Source organism: Xenopus laevis, chromosome 8L (genome assembly GCF_017654675.1).
Source record: "Xenopus laevis strain J_2021 chromosome 8L, Xenopus_laevis_v10.1, whole genome shotgun sequence".
NCBI classification, from domain to species: domain Eukaryota; kingdom Metazoa; phylum Chordata; class Amphibia; order Anura; family Pipidae; genus Xenopus; species Xenopus laevis.
The window spans coordinates 115,442,488-115,460,338 of NC_054385.1; the positions used below are offsets into that span (position 1 = coordinate 115,442,488).

General features: G+C 38.6%; 1 protein-coding gene across 9 annotated transcripts; it reads right to left on the reverse strand.

Moving 5' to 3' along the window:
- Positions 1-416: 416 nt before the first annotated feature.
- dtx3-like.L (deltex E3 ubiquitin ligase 3 like L homeolog) lies at positions 417-12,734 on the reverse strand. Of its 9 annotated transcripts, XM_018228504.2 has the most exons (7): positions 12,545-12,643; positions 7,992-8,155; positions 7,589-7,678; positions 6,472-6,552; positions 5,083-5,633; positions 2,873-3,090; positions 417-777 (listed from the first exon to the last, which is right to left on the reverse strand). In XM_018228504.2, exons 5-7 carry the CDS (start codon positions 5,443-5,445, stop codon positions 702-704), a joined length of 657 nt encoding a protein of 218 aa, XP_018083993.1. In that variant the 5' UTR covers positions 5,446-5,633; positions 6,472-6,552; positions 7,589-7,678; positions 7,992-8,155; positions 12,545-12,643; the 3' UTR covers positions 417-701.
- Positions 12,735-17,851: the final 5,117 nt, after the last annotated feature.

The following is a 17,851-nucleotide window of genomic DNA, read 5'->3' on the forward strand; positions in this document are numbered from 1 at the left end:
GGCTATTTATGCTTCCAATAAGGATTAATTATATCTTAGTTTGGATCAAGTAAAATGCACTGCTTTATTATTACATTGAAAAATGAAACTTTTTAAAAATATGGATTAATTGGATAAAATGGAGTCTATGGGAGATGATCTTTCTGTAATTCGGAGGATAACAGGTTTCCAGATATACCTTATTCTATTTCTTTTTGACATGGAACACATCTTTAGCCAGAAAAAAAGCATTCATGGGGCCTGTTCACAGCTTCCATAGAAACAATGTGTGTGTGAACAGCATTTTCATATTAATTAGCCATTACTGACCAGCCTGCCGCTGACACTTAGCTAGTAGGAAGTATTCTATAATTATGCAGTTCTTCAAACATACATTACAGTTATACTGGACCAGGAACAGAAGAACCGCAGGGCTGTTTAACTTGACAAAATATTAGTTTTATTATATTCGGGTTTTAAAGGTGAATCAGAGTCAATTCTAAATAGATAACTGAAAAAGAAAGACCTCATTGGGCAACTTGAACACCAAAGAAATGTTTTTCTCTGAATGGATTCTGTTTCAGTGTCCTTTCTATCTCTACGTAACATATCACAAAAAGCAAATCCAATGTAAAACAAAGAAAATTGCTAAAGTCACTTAGAAAACAAATAAATCATCCTCTCTCCGAACGGTTTCTGCTCTTCTTAGGCAGACTCTTCGATTAGTCAGCTGTGAGGCCTTTGGCTTCCAGCTCCTCCTCGACTCTCTGCAGGTAGGTTGGGTCTGGGTATCCAAACCTAAAACACAATAATATAATATATATATATAGATTTGTGTAGAAGAATGAAAAAAAATGACATTATATTCAAGGAAAACTACTTGTACTATAAAATAAACTGTAAAATCGATTCCTATATTAGTAATGTCAATTTTGTTGTGACACTTGCATGTATTATAAGAATATTAGAGAACTTCAACGAGCAGTTAAAGAGCATTCGGCCTGTAAAATTAAGGCAGCCATACATGAGTTGATTGGTTACAATTTTCACCCTATTGGCCTATGGACTGGAGGACTGAGAGCAAATGAGGGGCCACACCCAGTATGGTCTCCTTCCTATTCTTCCAGCCTATAATACAGGTATGGGACATGTTATCCAGAATCCTTGGGACCTGGGGTTTTCCAGATAATGGGTCTTTCTGTAATATTCTTACCTTATAGGGGTGGTTCACCTACAGGTTAACTTTAAGTATGTTATAGAATGGCCAATTATACCGTAAGCAACGCTTCAATTGGTCTTCATTATTTATTTTTCAGAATTTATGAATCATTTGCTTTCTTTCTCCTGACTCTTTCTAGCTTTCAAAAGGGGGTCACTGACCCTGTCTAAAAACAAATGCTCTGTAAAGCTACAAATTTATAGTTATTGCTACTTTTTATTACTCATCTTTCTGTTCTGACCCTCCCCTATTAATAGTCCATATTCTCATTCAAATCACTACATGGTTGTTAGGGTGATTTGAACCCTAGCAACCAGATAGCTGAAACTGCAAACTGAAGAGCTGCTGAATAAAAAGCTAAATAACTCAAAAACTACGAATAATAAAAAATGAAGACCAAATACAAATTGTCTCAGAATATCACTCTATACATCATACAAAAAGTTAACTCAAGGGTGAACAACCCCTTTAAGTCTACTAGAAAATCATGTAAACATTAAATAGGCTGGTTTTGCTTCCAATAAGGATTGATTATATTTTAGTTTGGATCAAGTACATCCTACTTTTTTTATTATTTTTATTTATATTTACATATAAAATGGAGATAGTTCTTAAAAATTTGCATTATTTGGATAAAATGGAGTCTATGGGAGACAGGCTTCCTGTAATTCGTATTTTTCTAGATAGCGAGTTTCTGGATAACGGATCCCATACCTGAAAATAGATATCAGTCGTGAATGGCAGGCCGTACAAGTCAAGTGGCTCGACATTTCATTATTTAGATGGAGTACTATTTCTATGGCCCCATTCTGGATAGTTTAAATAATTAAATAATGACATATAAATGCAAATTTGAAGGTGATATATGCAAAGTTTAACAAGTATAAAAGCATCTCAAACAGAAATGCAGAGGCCTAGTGGGAGTTACAATATCTATAGATACTTATGGATTTGTAGTTGAACAACAGTGGACCCTGCCTGCTGGAGAATGATCTTCTCTCGTACTACTGTATTTTTAGATCAATAGTCAACATGGACTTTTAACTATATCCATTTGTTTTTTGGAAGGACTAAACCTTAATGGACTTTAGACTGATTTACGATCATTCGATCATTAGGTTCAGGTAAAAGAAGTCACAAAACACAAGTGAGTCTTTTAACTTGCTCACATTTCCTGGCATTGGTATGATTTTTTTCTTTTTTAAAATAACCAATTATGTCAAAAGCTCTTAAAAGTAAAGTATTTAAAAATGTATAAAGCAGCCTAACTGGGAAAATGTAATATATGCATTTTACAGAGCCGTCAACCTAGTAATACAAGTTATAAGGGGACTTTCAATGCTAATAAGTGCACCACCAAAAATGTTTACGGCCCGGAAGTTATGTCGGCGGAAGTGACATCAGCGGAAGTGACCTCATACACATCGCTCCACTGACGCCACTAAAATGTTCTGCACATGCATACATCAGATATTTGCCCACAAATCATCAATAAATCATGGAGAATAGTCTGACATTGGGGAATGCTTAATAGTGACAGGAGGAGTGGGGACGGAATCCAAAATCTGGTAACTGGTAAAAAAAAAAAAAAAGAAAGAAATGGGGGGGTGTGGCAGCTGTGATTTTAGTTTGTTTACATACGACATTTACACAATATGAATACAAGGTTATTACATCTGTGGTCCTCCTGTGATGTTAGTTCTATGATGAATATCATTCCACGTTATGACGTTGGACCGCCCTGTGGTCACTGATGTCCCAATGGTGAAGGTTAAACGTTGAGCGAAGGCTTTGTCGAATAATTTAAGAACTTTGTTTCCCTTGTTGCTGTCGGGCAGGAAAGCCTCGCGAGTTGTTCCTGGGTATCTCACTCCAGGGTTTGGGTGGTTCGGCTAAAAAAAAAAAAAAAAAGAAGAAGAAGGGCAAACTAGTTCAATACAACTTGTCAATTGAACAAAAGAAAGAATAAGAATTAATCTACCAAATATTTAAGAACTTCAGATATACAGTAAAGAAATATATATGTTACTTGCTGATGTGAAAAAGGAAATATTTAACCAATGCTTCTTTCTCCCCGCCATACAGACATTCCTGGTGAAAGAATTAACATCCATTACATAAACAGACCTTTCAAACAATAGCTTGCATGATGTGCCTATACCACTGCAGAGTAGAAGTACAGGTATGGGACCTGTTATCCAGAATGCTTGGGATCTGGGGCCTTCCGGATAATTGATCTTTCCGTAATTTGGATCTTCATACCGTAAGTCTACTAGAAATCCATGTAAACATTAAATGCACTCAACAATGCTGGTTTTGCTTCCAGTAAGGATTAATTATATTCTAGTTTGGATCATATACAAGGTACTGTTTTATTATTACAGAGAAAAAGGAAATATTTTTTTCGAATTTGAATTATTTGGATAAAATGGGTTTCCGGATTGCATACCTGTATAAGCAACAAATACTATGATTAGGGATGGGCGAATTTTTTCGCCTTGTTTCGACGCGGAAATGACGCCCATAGACTTGTATGGCGGTGTGCTTAAAAAAAAAAAAAAAGATGCGCGTCAAAAAAATTTTTGCCGCGCAACAAAATTTTTTTGACGCCCATAGACTTTAATGGGCGTCGGCGACAATTCGCCGGCGGCGAATTTTTGGCGAAATGAAACGGCTCAGATTCGCCCATCCCTAACAATGATTTAAATGAGGAACGTAAATTATTATTATTTTTAGAGCGTCAACATATTGCGCAGTGCTGTAAAATAAATTTATTTATACAGAGAATTCACATGTGTTACATACATAGAACATACAGAATTACATACATAATGACCAGTACAAAAGGTGAGGAAGACCCTTTGCAAAAGAGCTTACAATCTAAAGGGGAAGGGAGAATTAAGTGGGTGAGAGATGTAGCATATGGAATTGCATTTGGTAGCTAAACAGAGTGAGGGTAGGCTTCTCTAAAAAAAGTTTGTTTTAAGAGATCTTTTGAAAGCAGAAAGGTTGGGAGAAAGTCGGACAGACTGTGGGAGAGAATTCCAGAGGAGGGGTGCAGCCCTTGCAAAGTTTTGAATGCAAGCACATGAGGAGGTAATGAGAGAAGAGGCAGTAGAGGAGTGTAGTAAGCAGTTGGGTGAGTATATAGAGATTAGTTCAGAGATGTAGGGTGGGGCAGAGTTATGAAGTGCTTTGAATGTCTGGGTCATTAGTTTGAATATTATTCTGAAAGGTAATGGAAACCAGTGTGGGGATTGGCAGAGTGGTATGGCAGAGGAGGAGCGGTTGCTGAGGTGTATGAGCCTAGCAGCAGTGTTAAATAGTTACATAGTTATGGCAGAGGAGGAGCGGTTGCTGAGGTGTATGAGCCTAGCAGCAGTGTTCATTATGGACTGGAGAGGTGACAGTCTCTGGAGGGGAAGGCCAATTAATAGAGAGTTACAGTAGTCTAGATGTGATATGATGAGAGAGTGAATAAGAATTTTGGCAGCATCTTGGGTGATAAATTATCATATTTTTGATGTTGTTAGGTGAAAGTCACATGATTTAATAAGTGATATGAAGAGTGAAGGACAGGCCAGAATGTAGGATAATTCCAAAACACCGGGCCTGGGGAGAGCAGGTGATAGTGGAATTGTTAACTACGATCGATACTTCCGGGATGTTAATGGTGTTAGTTTGGGGAAAGAGAACCATTTCCTTTTAAGAGAGGTTTCATTTAAGGTAGCGTTGTGACATCCAAGTAGAGATATCTGACAGGCAGGAGGAGACCCGAGTTAAGAGCTCTGAATTGAGATCTGGAGAAGAGAAATAGATCTGAGAATATTACATAAAAATAAACATTGTCCCATTATGGAACTACTGTAAATGATTTATCTTACCCCTTGAATGCCTGCTGGGAATGTATAACGGATAACAATGGTCCCGTATTTCTCATAGCCAGGTAGGTGCAAAGAGGGGTCCCTGAAAATCTCCATTTTGCCATCCGGCTGGTTCCCCGTCAGCTGCCCATACAAACAGCCACACATCGGACAGGCTTTCTTCACCTGTAGAGCCCTGCTTATACAGTCCTCACAGAATGAATGCTTGCACTTGTCCAGCGTTTTCTTCTTCTTGAACCTACTTAGGCAAATGGGGCACATCTCTTCTTGGTTACCATCTACTTCTTCAGCATATTGACTGGGTGCTGCTCCCATTGATGATGTTTTAAAAGGCTTCCTGTTGTTTGAGCCTCTGCCCGGCATGCCTCAGGTCTTGTGAATTCCCAGGTTGGTGATGATTATATTCTTCTGTATTCTTCCTCTGTTTCCCAATGGTATTTCAGTGCAGTTTTGCACTTAATCAAATTGTCAGTCAAATATTCCTAATGTGTTTTTCCCACACTCTGTTGGAAAAGTAATACTCATTCAATACTCTGCACAAGATAATGCACCTGAGAAATGAAAACAGGAATGTCATGAATTAATTTTCCCTCTTAGAATCTAAAGGATAATTAAATCCTATACAATGAATATGGGTAAAAATGCCATATTTTATATACTGAACTTATTGCACCAGCCTAAAGTTTCAGCTTGTCAATAGCAGCAATGATCCAGGACTTCAAACTTGTCACAGGGGGGTCACCATCTTGGAAAGTGTCTGTGACACTCACATGCTCAGTGGGCTCTGAGCAGCTGTTAAGAAGCTAAGCTTAGGGGTCCTCACTAATTATACTCTCTGTCTCCCACTGTGTATAATGTGCCAGTACCCACAGTCTCCCACTGTGTATTATGTGTCAGTACCCACCATCTCCCACTATGTTTAATGTGGTAGTACTCTCTGTCTCCCACTGTGTATAATGTACCAATACCCACTGTCTCCCACTGCCCACTGTCTCCCACTGTGTATAATGTGCCAGGACCCACTGTTTCCCACTGCATATAATGCACATGGTGTATCAGTACCTACTGCTATACACTGTATGTAATGTGAAGCTGACATTACCTTTAAAGGGCACCAGTCACCCTAAATTTTTTTACCCCACCAGAAGTACAGGCTAATAGAGCCTCACTCCGTTTGGGAGATACAATTGTTTTTTTTTTTTTGTTTGTTTGTTGGTTTTTAAATAGCCCCCATCACTAGCATGTTGTATTATGTGCAGGCCACCCGCCCCCTATCTCCCTCCTGGTGCGGGCAGCGTAGCTGTGGCAGGGGCATTATTACTTTGAAAAAAAAAAAAAAAACAGCCTACTGTTTAACTTAACTGCAGTGCAGGTTCTATAAGTCCTCACCTCTGGTTGGGTATATGGCCATCTTTAGACTCTCCAAACCAAAGAATCACTCTCCATCTATGGTGACTTCTATGCAGTGACCTCATAAATAACATGAAATAACGGTCTTAGAATTGTAACCCTCGCAACACACATCTCATTTTGTTTGGGATTCAGCCAGGGTTAGGCCTTTATCTGTCAGATTCAGTTCAGATTCAGATTCAGTTCAAATCCAAGTGCCTGGATGAACTGAATCCGAATCCTTAAAGGAATTGTAAAAATAGAAACTGGGTAAATAAATAGGCTGTGCAAAATAAAAAATGATTCTAATATAGTTAGTTATTCAAAAATGTAATGTATAAAGGCTGGAGTGACTGGATGTGTAACATAATAGCCAGAACACTACTTCCTGCTTTTCAGCTCTCTTGGTTTCCACTGACTGGTTACCCTGGTTACCCTCAGAGACTTGAGGGGGGGGCACATGGGTCATATCTGTTGCTTTTGAATCTGAGCTGCATGCTGAGGATCAATTACAAACTCACTGAACAGATATGTACCATGTTGCCCGCCTTCAAGTCGCTGACTAACTCAGAGTTAGAGAGCTGAAAAGCAGGAAGTAGTGTTCTGGCTGTTATGTTAAGACATTCAGTCACTCCAGCCTTTATACATTACATTTTTGAATAACTAACTATATTAGAAACATTTTTTTTATTTTGCACAGCCTATTTACCCAGTTTTTATTTTCACACTGAACTGTTCCTTTAATATCATGTAACTTTTTATCATACAAACAAGGAAGTGAACATTTTTTTTAAACATGGTTCCCTTTAACCCTTCCTGTCACTAATTTACAAACGCAAGTTAAGATTCCGCTCCCAATCCCAAAATTGTGGATTATTTGACACATATATAACTGAATCGAACACTCTTTCCCCTATAAGAGGTTTGCTGGGAGTTGTAGTCCAACAGCATCTTTATTGCTGCTGGCTGGAAATGACTGATAATTATTATGCTACAGAGAGATCTTTTATGCGGTTGACACCTCATCTCTTTTAAACTGTATACACATTAAATTCACACCCTCAAGGGCAAATTATTCTATTTGGAAAAACTTTGTTTTAAGGCAATGGCTACTTACCTGCACTCCCCACGTAACGTTCCTCCTGACAGGCCCAGACTTAAAGTCATTCAGTAGTTGCCAATGAACTAGAAAAAGCTGCCACTAAACCTGTAGAAAAGAGACAGATCTGCTTTGCTCCCTGCAATGACTGATCTTACTTTCACTTTGTCGTTTTACAGCCGTCAGTAATGTGGGAATTTCCTGATTGGGGCGGAGCTTTTCTGTATGGCATGCACCCAGCACACAGACAAGGAAATGAGAAACAAAACCCAGAGCCTGCCATTTAATATGAAACTGAATACTTTCCCCATGGAAAGAAGAACTTTCCTGCTAGTCTAGTGCTAAATAGATATCTTTTAAAGGAGAACGTAAAGGTGTTTTTACTTTGGGCTTGCCAAAAGTTAGGATTATATTTACTTACCCGAAACCCTGGGCCAGTGCTCCCTCACAGGGTCGGACTGGGCCAGCGGGACACATACCTCCCAACTGTCCCGTTTTGAGTAGGACAGTCCTGCTTTTTAAAGCTCAGCCTGCAGTCCCGGATTGTTATTGAAAATGTCCAGACGTTCTCTTTTCTCTTCTGTACTGAACAGTCAGAAAAAGATAAAAAGTTTCTGACTTAATTGGCATTTGGCAGAGAGCCCAGAACAGCCACAAGGTGCACTAAGATACTTTTGTAACAATTTTTAGATAAGCAAAGAAGCAATTGTAACAATTTAAGATAATCAGGTATTTTGCGGAAACTGGGACTTGCAATTCACCTTCATTAGCAAAACTGTAATAACTGAAAAAAAAAAAACCATAGAAATGTGTTCAAACTTACCTGACACCAGGGGCCGGAGCTCCTATTAGGAGAAAACTGCACCGGTCCAGGGGTTCTTCCAGCGAGCACTACAGAGCAATCCTTATTCGGCTTCTTCTTTCTTCAACGGGCGCTAATGCGCAGTAGCTCGAAAAGCTAAAGTTTAACGAAGAAGTGGTCTACGCCCGACAAATTTGAAAAAAAGAAGGAAGAGGATTGCTCTGCGGTGCTCGCTGGAAGAACCCCCGGATTGGTGCAGTTTTCTCCTGATAGGAGCACCGGCCCCTAATGTGAGGTAAGTAAATACAATCACTTGGGGTGTCTAACTTTTGTAAATAGAGCCTTTTTCTTCTCCTTTAAGAGTAAGGTCAGACGAGGAGATTCGGGATGTTTTGTCGCCTGGCGACTAATCGTCACGTCTTTTGCGCGACTATCTCCCCGAACTGCCTCAGTGTTTTTCCGCATAGGCTACAGCCCAAAATCGCTGGCGACTATTGAAAACGCATCGCCGCCTGTGCATTAGCGCAGGCAACAAAACCTCCCCGAATCTCCTCATCTGGCCTAACCCTAAGGAGGGGTGCAGATTCATCCAGAAACAGTCTCTTCATTGGACAGATTTAGGGAGTGTTTTTACTACAGGATATGAAAAAGATATGTCAAGTCAAGAGTGAGTTTAGATTCATTTCATCCATATACAGTACACAGTGAAACGAAACAACGTTCCTCTAGGACCATGGTGCTACACACAGCATAGATGTACCCGACAACAGACAAAAAGGGCAAGTGCAAAAATATTCAACTCCTGCAAGACAAGACAGCACAGTGCAGGGACAGGACAATACAGTGCACACTCAGCAGATGTAATATGTTAAGTAAATAATGGTAAACCTCAGACATGATGGGGGTATCATTGTGAAATAATAGCAGTAAGAACATGATAAAGAACATGATAAAGTGCAGATCTGCTCATGGAGAACAATTGTATCCAATGGCTATTTATTTATACAATGGCGTACAGTGGCTGTGTAACGTTGTGGTATATAGTAAGGTCAGATGGAGTGTGTGTGTGAGAGAGATCTGTCCGGTCCCTGAGTATTCAGGTGCCTTATGGCTTGGGGGAAGAAACTGTTACACAGTCTGGTAGTGAGGGCCCTAATGCTTCCGTACCTGTTTCCAGATGGCAGGAGTGTGAACAGTGAGTGTGAGGGGTGTGTTGGATCAGCCACAATGCTGGTGGCTTTATGGATGCAGCGAGTGGTGTAAATGTCCATGATGGAAGGAAGAGAGACACCTATGATCTTCTCTGCTGTCTTCACTATCCTCTGTAGTTCCCAGCCCAGACAGTGATACAGCTGCTCAGGATGCTCTCAATAGTCCCTCTGTAGAAGGTTTTGAGTATGGATGGTGGGAGATGGGATTTCCTCAGCTTGCGCAGGAAGTAGAGGTGCTGTTGGGATTTCTTGGCTAAGTAGCTTGTGTTGTGGGACCAGGTGAGGGTCTCCGCCAGGTGGGCACCAAGGAATTTGGTGCTTTTGACGATCTCCATATTAGAGCAGTCGATGCACAGTGGCAGGTGGTCACTTCTAGTCTTCCTAAAGTCTTCCTCAGCACTGGTGAATCCAGTATATTAGTCTTCATCGACAAAATGTTCAGTTGTGTCTTTGCTCAGAATACAAACACTATCATTGTCCTATCAGTCATTTAAACTCAATGATAGAAAACATTTTAATCATCATCCCTGTGGCTTGTAAATGATTTCTACTGCCATGTTAATTACACAGAATCAGGAGAGATATTTCCATAAGATTTTAGACAGTCAGGTGAAAACACCCAATTAGATTTCTTGGTTATTTTTTTTTATTATTATTTGAAGTGTATTTTTTTTTGTGGTATACAGAAAATAAGAAAGCACATTTGGCAAATTAACACAGCCAATTGCAATTATATCATAAAATAGATCCATATCCGGTATGTGCATCTAACTTGTTTTTCCTGATGAGAAACATGAGTAATAAAAAGAAGCAATAACAATAGATGTGTAGCATTTGTTTTTAGGTGGGGTCAGTGACCCCCATTTTGAAGCTGGAAACAGTTAAAAGAACAAGGCAAATAATTCAAAAACTATAAGAGAGAGAAAAAGTGAAAGCCAGTTGAAAAGTTGATTAGAATGAACCATTCTATGACATACTCAAAGTTAACTTAAAGGTGAACCACCCCTTTAAGACAACCATTGTAGAAGGGGTGGGGAAGGACTGATATGGAGTACGCCCAGGAAAGGAAAATCACGTTAAGTATGAAAAAAATTTTCATCAAAATGATATCACATGCCGTAGCCACGGAAGTGACTTCAGGCGTGATCGTGACTCTTTGGGCCCCGTACCCTCACCCCCCAGATCCGTACCTATGGAAATCCGTGGCGGAGAGTGGGGGGGGGGGATTTTAAAAAAAATCTAAAAGAAAAAAAAACTGAAAAAAATGGGCACCCAAGGGCGCCCTCAAAACCGTGCCTTAATATTAATACACCCCTGCGTTTTATAGGATTATCCAATCTAAAATACGACTTAGAGGAAGAGAGCAATGAACAATAAAACTAAGGTGAAGAAATCCTGCTGGGACCCAGTCCTGCACTAGAAACTCACACAGAGTAACCCCAACCTGACCATTTCACATCCCTATAGTGAGAGGTGGACAGTGCCTGACCAATCATAGGACCCACTTTCAGAATTTAACTATGAAGTGAACACCTCCTAAGAGTGAAATGCATAACAACTTGAAGATAACTGTTAGGCCATAGCAAAGATCTATGTCTCTATTAGTGATGGGCGAATTTATTCGCCAGGTGCGAATTTGCGCGATTCGCAGCTGGCGAATACATTCGCGAAACGGGCGCAAATTCGACCATCACTAGTCTCTACACATATTCAACCCAGAGAACTGGAAGTTCTGTACTAGGAATACCACATATATGCAACTGTTTATTGAGAACAGATAACGTATCAGGTGGGTAGCCTCACGAAGAGAATGTTGTAGGAAGAAAACTTGATGCCTTTTTATAGGTTCCTGGTAGGGTCGGACTGGACACCGGGAAATACCATGAGACCAGCTGCAACCTGCCAGCCTTTAGGTCAATAGACAATACCAATAAGAATTACAGCACCTTACCGAAGTTCTTTGGTAGACTCTAGCCGTGCAGAGATTAGTGCAACACTCTGAAAGGCCTGCTTCAACCTGTAATAGAGCCAACCGCTGAACCATCTCAAAATAACTTCCATTCTGACTGACCTACCACATAGATCAAACTCAGAGAGCCCTCTAGGACACCCAAGTCATATGCTGTTTACCAAGAATGAATTCCACTACATTAGTGACTCTCTGCAGCCCAGAGAAAACCATATTGAGATTAGTATGGGATCCATTATCCGGAAACCTGTTATCCATAAAACTCTGAAGTAAGGAATGTCTGTCTCCAATAGACTCCATTTTATCCAAATAATCCAGATTTTTAAAAGTAATTTCCTTTTTCTCTGTAATAATAAAACAGGATCCCAACTAAGATATAATTAATTCCTACTGGAAGCAGAATCTGTTGGATTTTATTTAATGTTTGCATGATTTTCTAGTAGACTAAGATATAAAGATCCAAATTACAGAAAGATCCATTACCCGAAAAAACCTAGGTCCCAAGAATTCTGGAGAACAGGTCCCATACCTGTGCTGCTAGATTCTAGAATCTCTGCAAAACTCAGATGAATGATAGTTTAACAGCCTTTTACAAACCTGTTATACCAGGGCAAAATAAGTACTACAGGCCCATTGAAACTACAGTTCAACTGCAGCATATAACCCTAACCCATTTGGTTTAACTGCAGTTATAAAGCATGAAATATACTTTCTTGTATAACAGGGCACTTGAAACCTGCAGTTGGGTTACAGCTTAACACATCCCTACTGCCTGGCCTTAGAATACTACAAGGGCCTACAAAAATGAACTAACAGTTTATAGAGAAACAACAGGACACAGTGAACCAGTCTTTGTGCTGCAGAAAATAGCCACAGAATAAGAACAGCATTGTGCAAAGTTCAGTACATTACCTTTTCAATAATCAGAATACAGGACTCTGAATTACCTATAATGCTGATGGCTTCTTAAAACCAAAAGCCATATAACCTACCTTGGGCACCAGAAACTGGAGAAAGTTCCCTGAAGGAGGACTACTTCTAAAGAAACAAGTAGCATACCTCTAATGAAACAGAGCATACCTCCAAGCTCCTGGTGCTATACCCCGGAAGCTAAGGTTTCATCACTCCTCTAGCTGATCACATGATTATTTTCAGCAGAGGCTGCTCAGGTATGCCCCAATTAGCCAGAACATTCAATACTACAACTCTATGTTGCATAAAATATATACAGCCAAGTTGCTACTAACCAGAAACATAAACAGTTTCCAGCCTTAGGGCTCTTACAGACGAGTGTTTGAAGCTGCACTCCCCTGCGTTCCGGTTTTATGCGTTCAGCCACAGGGGAGCGAAGGAGTAGACGCATTCAGTTTTTTTATTGGGGCTGTAATAGCACAGGCGCATGTAGGTGCCGAACACAGGAAAAATGCAGGATGTTGCGTCTCAACCTGCGTTCAGCGCCTACATGCGCCTGTGTGAATACAGCCCTATTGAAAAAAACTGAATGTGTCTACACTTGCACTCCCCTGCGGCTGAATACATAAAACCAAATGTAGTGGAGCGCAGCTTCAAACGCTTATCTGTAAGAGCCCTAATGCAGCAACTACAATCTTGAATCCAACAGCCATGACCCAATACTGGTGCCATGCTTTGGAAAATCCAGGTAGAATGTATATGCATATGTAATGATGCATATATGATTTTACACTCAGGTATGCATTCTATTAGGCAGGTCTCAGAGGTTACTATGTGGCTCTGCATGAGCTGCTTTAACCCAATGCAGAACAATTGAGAGGTGCAAGGCATTACTCAAGTAGCCATAATACAGTACAGGAGCATTTCTCTGGAAAGCTCAGGGAGTGTAGCTGATCACATGATTACATTCAGGTGAGGCTACTCAGGTATGCATCGAATTAGTTAGTTCTCAGAGCTTGTTACAAAACTGAAACGTTCAATGCAATACTCAGTGTGTCTGCAAGTAACCATAACACAGGTGCCATACCCTTTGGGGTGGATTTTAAAGCTTTGTGGAGGGTCCTTCTGATGGGGCATGCTGAAGTGGAGTATGTCCACAGAAAAGAAAAAAAATCTTGGTAGCAGAGTATCACTTAATGAATATAATTGAATTTGAATATAGTGCATAGACCTCTAGTGACCAAAAGAGGGAATTACCAAAATATGTATGAGCTGGGTAGGGTTGAAGATACAAACACTAGAGATACTGAGCGTTGCCTTATTGTGACACTAAGAGCCCTCTGTGTTTCTTCTCCCCCCCCCCCTTGCTTCTAGCTCACTTTCCCACTCGATCTCCCTAGATAACCTGTCAAGGCTTCCATCTAAAAACTAAATTAGCAACTGATGGCTGTTACTTGATAACTGGTCAGATTATTCTAAAATATGCATGAACTCATGCAGAGTTAAAATCAAAAAATTATTTCAATACATTAAAAGTAATTTAGTCCCCCTATGGATAACCTAACACATTTCATGCTTACCCAGCATTTACTCATAGGCCCCTATGCTTACTCAGCATTTTATCATAGGCCTATGTTTAAGTGCCGGGTAAGCATAAAATGTGTTGGACAACTGACAGGGTGGCCACCATCATTTTCCAGAACTCTCTGACCACCTTACACGCCCACCACATGTGGAATAAAGTACCCCTCTCCTCACAGAGGAGCAAAGGCACAAACAAGTGCCCCCAAATATGGGGCCATTTGTACAAGTATATCATACCTCCCAACTGTCCCTTTTTCGGAGGGACAGTCCCTCTTTTGACAGCTCAACCCGCAGTCCCTCATTTGTACTGGAAAGTCCCTCTTTTCTCTGCACTGAACAGCCAGAAAAAGAAACAAAGTTTCTCACTTAATTGGCTTTTAGCAGAGAGCCCAGAACAGCTAACAGGTGCAAATAAGATACTTTGTAACAATTTTGAGACACAAAAACACAGTTTAGATAAGGAGAAATATTTTCAAACTTTCATAACCTGCCAAATTTTGTGAAAGAAACATGGTAATTAGGGGGTGTGACCACAGAAAGGGGTGTGGTCAAAAAATTGCCGCGCTACATGCGGGAAAAATTTTTTTGTTCCTCTTTTTACTTCCAAAATGTTGGGAGGTATGGTATATATGGACCAGAATAATATTATCTGTTGTGAAAAAATAAATAAATTAAAATTAAATAATAAAATAAAATATTTTTTTCAGCTTGGATCAGAGTGATGAAGTGGCAGATATGGATGTATCTGAAAAATTGTTGGTTGGGAATCTGGAAGGTTTCTTTAATTTCCCAAAAGAGCATAAACTCCCAGTCAGGGGCTAGAATCTTTCATAATAGGCATTCCAGAGTACAAATGCTGTTGGGTTGGCCCTAGGGAAGAAGCGTGCATTACATACAAAGGTGCATATTTGGAGTTTTTTGTCCCATAATTTAATACTCTGGGTGGTGGTTAGGATTATTGCCCCCATATCAATCTTAGCTAGGGTTGCCACCTGGCCAGTATTTTACCGGCCTGGTCGGTAAAAATTATGGTTCATCCCAATGTTATTAATAGGGAAAAAAGCTAAATATATAGGAAGGCCGGTATTAATTTCCAGAAAAGGTGGCAACCGTAATCTTAGCCCTGGGAGGATGAATATCAGCAGTCACATGGAGTCACATATCGAAATTCTCAGTGCCTTGCCAAGGCATGTGCAGGGTTCTATGGATGGCTCAGATCCATCAGTCTAGCTGCCAAGTAATATCCAAAGATATTAAGTTTAATCACGATTATCTGTTTTATGCACTTCCCAATATTTCCCAAGATTTATATCCATGGCTGAACTTGATCCCTATGCAACATTTTTCATACAAATGCTCAAAATGAAAGTAAAAAAGTTGCTGTTGCAATTACTGACAGATAGTCAAGTTTTTTTTTTCTATAAATATGCCCCTAAGTATGCATTTAGTGAAAATAGTGCTTGTATTTTTTAACCTTTATCACATTGCAAAAGTGTCTACCAAATGGAGAACGTTATTGATCTTACACTGAAACAATTCATCTTGTATTTTGATTCCACTGTTACATCTTTAGATCCATTATAAAATAGTGCTCTATCTAAATCCAGCTAATGTAAAGCTTGTGCCAATGTATGAACCCACCGGTGGGAAAACACAACACCCATAAATTGATCAGATTGCAACATGCATTACTGTAATTTGACAATACCACCGTCTTTGTCCACTGGCTTATTAATAATACTAATAATATTTTAATGTTGTAAATCCACATTATCCATGTTTAGACCTACCAATTCATTTAGTTACCTAGCCTGTACACATGTATTTTTATTGTATTGGGAGTATCAGCTATTAAAAAATTTTTTTAAATTAAATCCCACTTTCGAAATGCTCCTTTTGAATATTTGTTTGATTTATTTAATTTTGTTTTACAAGGCAATATTTTGAATATACTTTCTACCTAGAGATATATACCGAACCTCCATGGTAGCCCTGTTACACCATCAGATGTTGATTTGTTTAGAAGAACAAGTCATTTATACCTCCAAGATGTTTCTATGTCTTCACAGAAGAGGCATGCCACTCAAGAGGAACTTGAATATTTCACTGTTTTTGTTTTTTTTTTTTTTTAAACACTTTTGCCCCTATGTAAGTATTTATTATAGAATATCACAAATCTCATATTTATTTTTGGATGTAAAAGTTATGGCCATAAATAATACACTTGAGATGACCATTTTTTGAAAAAAGACCAGTGGAACACTTTTTTGAATGGAGCTATTTTCCAAGGTACATTGATGGGTTCTAATATACTGTAGTCATGGTGTATGCCAACCTATACATGGCATGGTTTGAGGAGGTGTAGTGTTAAATATGTTTTGGGCTCATATTTTGCTTTGGCTTCATTACTTAGATGATCTCTTCTTTTTTGGTAAAAGTCTGAATTAGTGGAAATTATATATAGTTAAAAAATTGTTAAAGTTATTTCATAGTTGATTTTCTAGTTATGTCTTTATCATTAAGTGGCATAATATTTCATAAACAATTTTATTTGTTCTTGAGGTTCAGCTAGTTCGAATTTTTATAAATACACACAAGTTAGGGAAAAGAGATGTAAAAAAATGGGATTTGCAATACCTTTCTTGTTGTTGTAGGGAAATCAGATACATTGGAAACAATAAACAATTTTACAAAGCCATTACAAGAGTAAATACATATTTTATGGATGTCATTAATTTATATTGTACTTCTGTAATAGTTTTAAAAGTTACGGCAGCAGCTTCAAAAGATTCCCTTCAGAAAGTCAAATAATGTCAGGCCTCCCTTAAAACTGTAACAGTCTTTGATAATTCCATATGGGAGAAATACTTGAATTTAAAAGCTTGATCTCAGGCTCATTTCTTAAAGAAACTGGAAAATTTCTTTGCACAAAATTTTCAGCTGTACATTAACAGCTGTTTGTATCATCAACCAGATGTTGGTGTGGGTATGCTTTTTTTTTAGGCAAAAAATGACTGTCTTCAAAGGAGAGACAAATTTTAATTTTGATAAATCTGTGTCTAATCTTCTAAATTTGTTTAAATTCAAGTTCTATATACTAATTTTTTTTAAAAAATGCATAAAACATAAAATCTCAAAAATTCACTTGAAAAAATTCAACATCTAAAGCTCTGGCTAATGTACATATAAGCCACTGGATAGTATATATTCAGTATTTTTTACTGTGAATAAACATTATTTTTTTCTAATTTGAAATTTTTACTTTATATTATGATAAAAAAAGCAATAGTGAAAAAAATTAGATGAATTTCTTATTGAGATCTAATTTTTCAAAAATAAAGGTAGCTTTTTTAGGCTTACAGTTCACAGAACGGGTACACAAAACACTACATTGTAGGGGAAACCCATTCACATTTAAGATGTTTTATATTTCTATTAAAATTGTATTATATGTTGAAATAGAATGCTTAAAGATTTGAATCTATTTGCAGACATTTTATAAGTAGTAGATCTTTGCAGTATGGTTCTTTAGAGTAGACAGACATATATTTTCATGTGTTAAGTTACCAGCCTGTGTAGTGTCCCCCCCCTAAAAAAAAATTCTGGGGTAAACTTACAATTACTATAGTTTTTTAACCTTACAATCTAAAGAATGCTATCTAAAGCTGTATAAATTCGTAGTGTACTGCTGTCATTTTTTCATGTATACAGATTAGAGATTTCCATAAAATTTCCCTCTTGGGGGACATGCGACCTTACAAATTAGTTGTACTTTTAAAAAAAGGCTGGTAAGCTTACATACT

Coding starts and splice junctions, on each gene's coding strand:
- dtx3-like.L (XM_041571858.1), bottom strand. CDS start 5,445: ATGCCGGGCAGAGGCTCAAACAACAGGAAGCCTTTTAAAACATCATCA. Junction 3,091..5,082: donor TCCCAGCAGGCATTCAAGGG/GTAAGATAAATC, acceptor TTTTTTTTTTAG/CCGAACCACCCAAACCCTGG. Junction 778..2,872: donor ATCACAGGAGGACCACAGAT/GTAATAACCTTG, acceptor ATTGTGTTTTAG/GTTTGGATACCCAGACCCAA.